This window comes from Brachypodium distachyon, chromosome 1 (genome assembly GCF_000005505.3).
Source record: "Brachypodium distachyon strain Bd21 chromosome 1, Brachypodium_distachyon_v3.0, whole genome shotgun sequence".
Taxonomy (NCBI): Eukaryota; Viridiplantae; Streptophyta; class Magnoliopsida; order Poales; family Poaceae; genus Brachypodium; species Brachypodium distachyon.
Genome location: NC_016131.3, coordinates 30,450,287 through 30,461,343, shown reverse-complemented (window position 1 = coordinate 30,461,343; position 11,057 = coordinate 30,450,287). Strand labels below are relative to the sequence as shown.

General features: G+C 42.8%; 1 protein-coding gene across 1 annotated transcript; it reads right to left on the bottom strand.

Moving 5' to 3' along the window:
- Positions 1-7,221: 7,221 nt before the first annotated feature.
- On the bottom strand, positions 7,222-8,437 carry LOC100832823 (probable glutathione S-transferase GSTU6). The gene is made up of 2 exons (XM_003560491.4): positions 7,973-8,437; positions 7,222-7,890 (listed from the first exon to the last, which is right to left on the bottom strand). The coding sequence occupies exons 1-2, from the start codon at positions 8,300-8,302 to the stop codon at positions 7,498-7,500; spliced, it is 723 nt and encodes a 240-aa protein (XP_003560539.1). The 5' UTR covers positions 8,303-8,437; the 3' UTR covers positions 7,222-7,497.
- Between the last annotated feature and the right edge of the window lie 2,620 nt (positions 8,438-11,057).

The window sequence follows — 11,057 nt, the reverse complement described above, 5'->3', positions numbered from 1 at the left end:
CAATTCTCAAAGCTAGTCTCACCAGATTCAAAATTTTTGCAAATTGTAGAACTAAACAAACACAAAATGCAATTGGATCTACTGTTTTTGGTTGTTTTCTTTTGGTTTAATAAACTGCAGGATTAACACAACTTAAGGAAAGCAAAGAACTACAGCAAGCAAATTACCAAGACAGGGAAGAAACAAGTTGTTTTAGACAGAGAAAAGCATAGATCAGAGGGAAAACACTAGGATTAAAACATCACATCAACTGCAAACTGAACTAAAATAATTTACTGCACGATAACTGAATTCAACAACTAAAACTTGAACTAGAGCAACAATTATCACAGAACTTAGCAACAGCAACACAGAGTTGAGCACTATTTCTCAAGAGAAGGGAAGATTACAGCTAGGGTTTCGGATCTTAACTCCACAAGCAAGGGAAGCAAGAAGTAGACAAGGAAGAGCTAGAGATTAACACTAATTTTGAGCAAAAAGGAAGCACGGAAGGAGACATGGAAGAGTTGGACTTTGTCACCGATTCATCCTTAGAACTCGTCACCGATTTGCTGGTGAAGTAGAAGCAGGAAGCAGACAGGGAAGAGGTGGATCTTCAGGTCTTCATCACGAGGAGCATGGAGCTTCCTCCATCCATCGCGTCTCCTCTCTTCTTCTTCTTCTCCTCTCCTTCTCCTTCTGGTTCTTCCTCTCTTCTTCCCCTCTCGAGTCAGCTAGCAAGCCCAAGAGCAAGCGAGCGATGCCCCTCCCCTCGGACAGACCGGCGGATATTTTGCTTGGGAAAGGCAAGCAGAGAGACCCTCCAGCTTGCCTCAGTTCTGCTCAAGAAGATCCTCTAGGGACTTGTAGTTGATGATTTTAGCTGGCCTTCTTCTGTTTTCCTTCCTCCAAGATGAAGAAGTTGTGCCTAGACGCACAGATCTGTCATAATTACACTTAGCATGTAAATATGCTCATTTAAGGGATAAACATATGATTAGCATTAATTAAGAGCTCAATTGAACACAAAATGGGAGTTTAGCACCAGAAAATGATTGTTATTATTGAAGTATTGATGTTGATCATGTTGCAACGCTCATGATGTTTCATTTGGTGGTAGACCCACGGTCCATCACAAAAGTTGCTTTGCACGGTACATTTTTTCCGATGACAAAGGACCATGTGATGCATACAACGTGTTCAATCTATGTCTAATACTCTTATCATGAATCCCATGTTGATGCAACAATTTGATCGAAAGGTGCTGAATGAGCGGATGAGTATTGGATCGGAAATCATCGGATGTCTCCCCATGGTGGTGGGGCGTGGTTAGGAGAACACCACTCGAGGATGAATAGGCACACGATTTTTTCTGAGGTCGGTGGTCCACATGAATGTGTTTCATTCTCTCAAGTAAATAGTTTTTCCTTTATTAGTCACTTGATTTTACATTGGGGAGTCTTGAAGTATAGGCCCATCTAGATTCCCTTCTTTCTTGAGTTTACATTGAGGAGTCTTGGAGTATTTCATTTGCGTCTAAATTACTTAGTTTTTAATCTTGCTAGTTCTCTGGGCGCAAAGGCCAAAGCCCACTAACGTTGCTGGTGATAAAAATACTTGACCTAGTAAGAAAGATGGGCAAGAGTTGAAGGCAAGACTCAGGAGGTCTAGGCAAGAGCTCATGGTGGAGGTATGGTTCCTTCGTCTATGGATCAAGTCTTCGATGAGACATCACCACGCATTAACAAGTGACTTTCTTATATTTCAACCAGCATGCTTTGCCCATGTCAGTCCATAGTCCATACAATTGTAATTGCCTATACAATCAAATGGTTTCTTGGGTTTTCTGTATCTATCACTTCTTTTAGCAAAAAGGTATATTTTCATCCACCAAATATTTTAGAAGTCTAAAAATGGTCCCTCGACTCTAAAACCAGAAAAGCTTTGGCCCTCAACTTGTGTAAACCCAAATATATTTGTTCCGTAATGCGGTTTTGATCCTGTTTATGACCAAAAAGTCATCGTTGATCTTGCCGCGTCAAAAGAGAGTAAGACATGCAAGCACCTCCCCATCTCTCCTCACCAACCTTTCAACCAACCATGCCCCCTACTTCAATCATCTCGTTGTGTCTCAGCACGGGTCTGTCCAACTCGGTGATCTCATCCTCGAGTCCATATTATCGGTTCGGTAACACCTTCCCATGCTTGTGAAACATAGTGATCACCCCGAGAAGTATAACTAGTCTAGGTTATGTGTCTGAATATCCGAATAACCTCAATGACCAGGGACCATTAGGACAACATCATAGAATATATAGTCTTAAACATAACAATGCCGATGTTCAAGGACAATAAAATTAACTCATGAATACATAAGAAATATCATCATGACATGATCGCCTCTAGGACATATCTCCAAGACTAGCATGTGACAAGATCATATTGACGGTAATATCCCAGCCGGGTAGCCGAGTGCCGAGTGGACCGAGCCTTTAAGTCGGACGCTTCGTTACTCGGCCTAAGAAGGCACCGTGTAGAAGAAGGAAGCCTAGTATAAGAGTCGTATAGAAAGGCATAGTCCTAGTTGGGTATGAACCCGGCTCTGCCCCAAACCCTCGTTGTTCGACTATATAAAGCCGAGCCAGTGGCTCTTGATGGGTGGAACACAACTTGTAATATCGTACACAAATATTAGATTACCAACAGGACGTAGGCTTATCTCCACGGGAAGGGATAAGTCGAACCTGTATAAACCCTTGTCTCTTTCGTTACTCGCTCAATTCATCCTCCTTCTCCGCCTACTCTCTCGTCGGCCCCGCTCTACGATCATCCTACATGATGGTATCTATCTCTGAGAATAATCGACACATATCAAGAAGCGCAACACATTCATCTCAGACCGGCGATCGATTGTACGAGATCAAGATCATAATCACAAATCTAGAATGGTATAATCAACATATTACTTTACTGGTGTCAGTTAAGGTAGCTAAAGGAAGAATAATTGACCAGACAATTCACATGTTCAAGGCCATGTTCAGTTGGTAGTTGCAAGGTGGTACCAGTCAAAGTTCAAACCGTGGCCTGGTGATAGCTACTGGCATGTGACATACAAAACCGAAGATATTTCTAGGGGGTATTCTAGAATAGGAAATAAATAAAAATCGGAAACCTTCTAGTATTTAGATTTTTAGGTGGAAGTGTGCAAAAGCTTTTGTCACTTAGTATCAATGATTAGCATCTTAGACACAATGCCTTCTATTGTGAGAACGGGATGTGAGAGCAAAAATAAGAGATCGGATAGCCACGTAAGAATTGTGTGTAGCTCTCTTATGGTCGTGTTCATAAATCAGTAAATTAGCATTTTGTTCATATGAGTCTTCCGGTTAAGCCTTTGTATTTCTAATTTCATTGTGCAATTTTAAGTTGTGATTTAACTTGAGTGGATTAGTTGTTCGAAATCACAGCGGTGTTGCTTTAACATGAGTGGCTCCGCCGATCGGAAACTTGTGTTGATTAAAAGAAAATAAAAGTAGCTAACTAACTACATCTTAATTGTTGTTATAGGTTTATAAGTCTTCCCATGGTGGTTATGTTTGTCTTAACTTTTTTCAGAAACAGGACAACAACAACAACAACAAATAAAATAAGTAGCACAACATCAACACATAACCAGAAGACACAGTGCAATATATCTGTAAATAAGTCTCATGACATCACAAAATAGAAGTCTAAATCAAATTAACAACATGTGTGACTTTCTCAAGTGTTGACAAGACAATTCTATGTTTCATATGAAGACCACTAAAAGCTAGGCCGTGCCCTTGCGCGTCGCCTGAGCGCAATTGAGTATGCATGTTCAATGCCCTGGTAGTAAGAAGAAGTTACACGGCAGTGGTTTGATTGGTCTGTTTACTCACTGACAATGATCGTTATTGGAGGTACATTTTCGTTGTCTTTTGCAAAATTACAGAGAAATAAATAGGCAGAGAGCTTGATAGTGACAAATGTATTCATCATAGAACTACAGAAGACGATATTTTACATTATATATCAGACAATTCCAAAGATGGTTAGGACAGTTAAGTGTCTATATACAGAACGATATTTTGACATAAGATTTATTTATAGACTGACAGTAGAGAATATAAGAAGGTTCTATAATTAGTTGATTGTTGATGTATCAGGACGAAACTTGATGTCACAGCTTGAGGTAATTTGCGTTGAAAGCAGCAGCAGCAAACCTATATGAAATTCGAAGGAAAATGAGACACGGAATTTTTATTATAAACTAGCAGTAAAAAACATAATAACAAGATTTTAACATGAGTTGATTGTAGGTTCATCAGGACGTATTTTGATATAACACCTTGAGGTAAAGTGCATTGGAAGCAGCGGCGGCAAACCTGTACGAAATTTAAAGGAAAAATGAGACAGTGGAAGGTATATCATTCTAAATAGTAAATGTGAATGCAACGAGTGACAAGACAAGATACAATGCAATGTGACTTTAATGAAGTTGATGTGCTTTATAGGCGGCGAGCAACGAGACACACTGAACCCGAGCGTAAATGGAGAGTCATCGGTAAACCAAAGGATTAAGCGAGTACGTGCACAACCTGAGTAGTGTTGAGCAGTTATCGGTTTAATCAGGCAGGTATATTGATTAGATTAAACTAAAGAATAAATCGAGCTAACTTATTTTTAACACTGGATTAACGGCTCACACAACATATAGATCACATTTCTTGGAATATTTTTAAAAAACACCATACTCCCTAACCAACATTCATTTATCAGGTGGAGACATTTATTCTTTGTACATGGCATGCCAGAGCTAACAATGGTGTCTTGCACAATCGGCAAAAAGAATAGCACGAAAGAATTTATACAGAAATAGGTCAGCGACACTTTTGCAGTTTCAAAGCTGCAAATTAAGACTCATCACGCATGGAGTAAGAAAATGAACTTATGTACCCCAAAAAATAACATCGGTGGGGCGGAAAAGCCTAGGACCGCACACTCAATCAGAAATGAAAGAGTGCATACCCAAGCATCTAGGATTAATCTAAAACTAAAACGCACCCAACGCACACGCATTAGGGTATAACAAATCTTTGAACTAACGAACTACTTCCGACTGTCCCACCTCTCGCAATCTGCAACCTCTTCGTTGAACCAAAACGACCTACACCCTGTTTGGATGTGATTTCATAGCCTACAAATTTTTAAAATATATATATACAAAATAGCAGGAATTTATTTTATATGATTCTCCTGTATTTCATTGCCTTGCAAGTTACTATAGTGGTGGAGTTTAAGGTAGTGTCAATAGAACAAACATTGTGCTCAGCAACCATTCTTTATCGTGAATAAACATACGAAAGGAAATTATCATGAGCATAAGGTGGTAGGCAGTACCTTGCAACATCTACTAGTGTCAATAGAACAAACATTGTGCTCAGTACCTTGCAACACATTCAGACCACAGTTAATATTTACATTTATTTCGGTTTTTGCCTTGTCTAAGCAATTCTAAAAACGTTGATGGTAAAGATATTAGCTAGTGGAAACACATGCTGCTATTGGACCTAAGAAGGTACATGTATTGGACCAACTTCATTTGAGCCGTGGAGTGGATTTAGTACAACTTTGTACTAAATTTGGGACAAGTAATTCCGGCCGCAGGGAGTAACTTCATTTGAGCTGTCGGTTAACTGAAGGTATAATCGGCCGTCGATTCTTCAGGCCTTCAGATAGGCAAAATCCGAGACTGCTCCCCTGTAGCAACGCACTTGCCCACAAGTGTGATTTTCAGGAAACCATTGACGAGCAGAATAAAAAGTTCGGAAAGGCTCTCCCGATGAAATCAACATCATCATAGGTAGAGGTGCAAAAAAGTGACCTTTAGGGCTCCTTCTGACCCTCAGGACCAACGTTTTGCACCTCTAACCGCAATTGGAGCTGTTGCCATTCGTTCCTTCCCATTTGATCAGCACTGAGTCGCAAGGATGTTGTTGTTGCGACAAAGTGCACGTGTCTCGAGAATATCAAGTGGGGTTGTTTTGACCTTACCGTTGGGACGAACCATTGGTAATTGAGCACAGGGTAAATACTGGCACTGGATAGAAGCTGCAATCTGTATGACGGTTCATCAATTCTAGCCAATATGCGAAATGGACCATAGAATTCAGTAGTAAGCTTCAAAAGTCACGTCAAGTGGTTTTAGTCCCGGGTTTGACTGAAAATTTGTCGTTGATCTCGCAACATAAGAAAAACAGTAAGACATGCAAGCAAGAGAGCGGTGAATTTAACGGCTCCGCCACCTACGGTGCCCTTAGACGCTGCCACGTGGTGTCAGGCCGGGCTATGAATGGTGTAGGTATATGGTAAATGAATGATATATTTTATGGGTATATGGTACATTTATGGTATATTTTATTGGTATATGCTATATGAACGGTCTATGGTACAATTATGGTATATTTTATTGGTATATAGTATATGAATGATACGTATATGTCATTGATGTATTAACTAAAAAAAATCATGTGGGCCCGGTCAGGCGCCATACGGTGACCTACGATTGGTTGCTGCCGCCGTTAGGTGATGGTGCCGCTAAATATGCCTTTCACATGCAAGCAACTCCTCTGTCCTCACGAATTTCTCAGTCGTCCCCTCCTCCTTTGGTGGGACCTTAGCCGGCCACGAGGCGAACACAGGCTCGCTCTCCGTCATCATCCTTCTTCCCGTCAATGCTGCCACCTCCGGCCATGTCGCGGCCTGACGGGTTGCTTAGATCGTCGAAATCTTGGAAATTCCTACCCACCTAATAAACACATTGGCTGTCTCTAAGCTTTAAAATTCTATCTTTAGGTCACTTAGCTGACAAGGACAATGACGTGGTGAGGTCTATACCTTGAATTTTCCACCGTGCCAAGTCTCGGCCGAAACCAAGACCGAAACCACCGTGAACTATAGACCAAATATAGCTGGTTTTACAAGTTAAGATACTCCCTCCGTCCCAAAATAGTGACGTGGAAAAATAAGTGGCATTTACGTCATTTATTTTTAGACGGAGGGAGTACTAGATTTCCACGATTTTCAAGTTGAAGGACCTGTAGTTTCAGTTTTTTCACAACAGTCAAGTAACGAAAAATATAATTTTCTCTTTTTCTCACTAAATTAACCTGATATTCTGCAAAAACAATTGGCTTAGAAAATAGTTCCATGGCCATCCCATTTATAAACTGAGCACAACTGACAATTGGCGGGCACCACAAAATCATCTCATACTTCCTCCGTCCAACGAATCATGTCTCAATTTTGACTAAATTTAAATGCATTTATACACTAAGTCATGTCTAGATACATTCAAATTTTAACAAATTTGAGACATCTTTTGTTGAAAGGAGGAATTACATTCTTCACCCTTTTATTTCGAGCACTTTTATTCTGCTGGCAGTGGTTCCATATATCATTACAATCACATCCCACTTCCATAAAAAAAATCACTTCTCACTTGCCAGCTTTCCCAAGCAAATGGTGGAGCAGCGGCAGCATGTCACGGCTGGCGAACTCGGCGAGCCGGCCGACGTCCGGGACGACGGCCCTGGCGGCGTCGAGCGCCGCGAAGCGGTCCGCCCACGCCGCCAGCAGCGGGGTCCGGTCGGCCACCAGGAGGCCGCAGTCGGCGCCGGCCACCTTCTGGTACGCGCGGATCCACGCTACGAACCCTCCCAGCGCCAAGTCCACGAACCCTGGCCCGTCCCCGCCGAAGAACGCCTTCCCCTTGGAGCACTCCTCGAACGCGCCCTCCATCGTCTCCAGCGCCGCCGCCGCCGCCCCGTTCGCCGCCGCCCGCTCCTCGTCCGTCGTGGCCACGATCGCCTTGATCCACGACCCAAAAAACTGCACAACACAAAATGCAAGATCTGTCAAGACCGGAGGGCGTGATGAGCTGATTATGATGATGACCGAGAAGTGTTTGTACGTTGGTGTCGACGAAGGAAGCCCAGAAGCGGGCGAGGGCGCGGGCGTGGGGGTCGGCGGGGAGGAAGGCGGGGCCGGCGGCGGGGAAGGCCTCGTCGAGGTACTGGACGATGAGCATGGACTCGCAGACGGGCTTGCCGGCGTGGAGGAGCACGGGGACCTTCTTGTGCGCCGGGTTGGACGACAGCAGGAGCTCGCTCTTGTTCATCAGGTCCTCCTCCACGTACTCGTACCCGGTCATCCCCTTGAGGTGCATCGCCATCTGCACCCGGTGCATGAACGGGCTCGCCCAGAACCCCAGCAGCTTCAGCTCTCCCGCGCCGGCCGCCATTAATTGGGGGATGAATTCTCGCTTGCTTGCAGGCTTTGCGTGGCTCTGAGCTGAGCTAGTAGCTATGCAGGCTGTGCTGTGCGTTGCAGGGAAGGACTACGGGCTCGTGATCTATATATAGATGATGAGATGGTGCTTCTGATTTGTGATTCAATGTGGTGGTTTTCTACTTAATTGAACTACTAGTTGCAAATTCACGTGTGATCTAAGCGGAGGGTGGCGGCCGATTAATGGCGCGGACCGTTAGGCGCTGACTGCTGACTATATACGGCACACGTCGCAAATAGTATTTCGTTCTTCTGACATGTTAACGAAAACTGGAAAAAGGGAAAACGACCTCGTCCTTATGGTCTACGGCACGCGATCAACCAAGTCCAGCACGTTTGTTGGCTTGAAGACTTGAGTGAGTAACGATGACATTTAAGATCTCCAGTTTACAACAGAGCTAGAGGCTAGAGGAGGTCGATGTCATCACGATCCTTTTACGGTATTCCTCATCAATATCGACCGTCTAATTCGGTGATCACCCAAATTAAGCTCAAGATCAATCTATACTGTACTACTACAACTACAATTGAAAGCTGTATAAGTGGCTATCAGTGAGTTTAGCGGTAGAATGGAATTGAAAGTGTGCAGCCTGCAGCAAGATACCAACTGGGTTAAAATCTCAGAGGTCGCCTGATAAAAACTTGTTCGCCTAACTGTAAGCTGCTTTTGTTGAATAGCCAGGTCAGTCAGCCAGATCAGTCCACGAATGTTCCTTGAATGTAATGTACTTCTATCTTTCTAGAGATGAAAATGTTAGTCTAGGAATGATCTCCAATTGATAACATACTAGTAGCTTTTCTTAGGAAATTTTTTGTTCATAGATGTAACCCAAAACATGGATGTGGCGCAGAGGAGCCATGTGGAGGCCAGGGGGCGGGTGCCCCACCTGCCAATTTTTTGTTAATAATGGAAGTAGCTCTTAGTTAGTACTACGCAGGTTAAAATTAGGAAGGACCAAACGAGATCTTTTATAAGACCTACTTCTAATTCAATTCTCAAAATTGACTACAAAATTTAAAAATTAAACCATAGGTAGGCCATATGCGGGATCCTACTTGCATCTAGTTAGAATTAGACTAATTTGGAATAAATGGCCTGCAGTTTAGATCCATTATTGCCTTCACTTTGTCGTCCAACATCCGGCGTCTACTTTAATTAAAAAGGGAAGCGGACAGCCACTGAAGTTCAGCTAGATAATGTTGGAAATATGCCCTAAAGTCAATAATAAATATGTTATTATCATATTTTCTTGTTTTTGATAAATGTTTATTATCCATGTTATAATTGTATTAACAGGAAACTAAATACATGTGTGGATAAATAAACAAATATCGTGTCCCTAATACGCCTCTACTAAATTAGCTCGTTGGTTAAAAGATGGTTAAGGTTTCCAAACCCTAGACATGTGTTGTCATTTAATAACGAGATCATATCATGAGGAGAATGATGTGATGGACAGACCCAAATCTAAACATATCTTTTGATCGTGTCACTTAAGTTTAAATTGCTAATGCTTTTATTATGTCAAGTATCATTTTCTTAGACCATGAGATCATGCCACTACCTTGTACTAGAAGAATACTTTGTGGACATCAACCGTCATTTCGTAACTGGATGATCATAAAGGTGTTCTTCAGATATCTCAGAAAGTGCTTGTTGAGTTGTATGGATCAAGACTGGGATTTGTCACTTCATGTGATGGAGAGATATCTCTGGCCCTCTCGGTAATATAACATCCTAATGAGTTTGCAAGCATGTGACTAATGTGTTTAGTCACGGGGATATTATATTGCGGTACGAGTAAAAAGAACTTGTTGGTAACGAGATTGAACTAGGTATGGTGATACCATGATCAAATCTCGGGCAAGTAATATATCGCGAGACAAAGGGAATTGGATACCGGATTAATTGAATCCTCAGACATAGTGGATCAACTGATGAGATCTTCGTGGAATATGTGGGAGCTATTATGAACATCCAGGTCTCGCTATTGGTTATTGATCAGAGAGGTGTCTCGGTAATGTACACATGTTAGGGTCACACACTTAACGCTTAATGTCGTCAGGGTTCGATGAGATAAATAGATGGTGATACCGAAGTTTTGTTCGGAGTTTCGGATGGGATCCGGGACATCACGGGGAGTCACGGGAATGTCCCGGTAATCTTTAGAAGGCATCGGAAGGTTCTAGAAATGTTCTAGAAGGTTTCGAAAGTTCTCGGAATGTTTCAGAAAATTTCAGAAAATTTTATTGGGCTTCTGTAGTAATTAATTAGAGAGATCTAATTAATTATCCCCTAATGGGCCTAGGCCCATTAGGGGAAAGGGGAGGCAGAAACTCCACCGTACATGGTTGAAGCACCACGTACGTGGAGAGGCACGTGGGAAAGGGAGGGATCCCGGGACTCCTCTTTCCCTGGCCGACCACATCTAGGAAAAAGAAAAGGGGCGAAATTGAGGAAGTTAATTCCTATAGAGATTACTTACCTATTTCTTGAGAGGCAAGGAAGGAAAGAGCAAATTGTCTCCTCTGTCTGCCTTGCCGCCAGCCTCCTCCCCTATATAAGGAGGGGAGGGGCTGCCCCTGGAAAAACCCTGCTCCTCTCCCTGACCTCCTCCTCTCACGCGCATGGTGAAGCCCTGCCCGTGGAGAACTCCATCATAGCCTACACCACGTCGTCGTGCTGCTGGAATCTCATCGACCTCTTC

What these genes read in the sequence shown, in the direction of transcription:
- LOC100832823 (XM_003560491.4), bottom strand. Translation starts at nt 8,302, where the DNA reads ATGGCGGCCGGCGCGGGAGAGCTGAAGCTGCTGGGGTTCTGGGCGAGC. An exon ending in CTTCCTTCGTCGACACCAAC is followed by an intron (nt 7,891 to 7,972) that starts GTACAAACACTT and finishes TGTGTTGTGCAG; the next exon opens with TTTTTTGGGTCGTGGATCAA.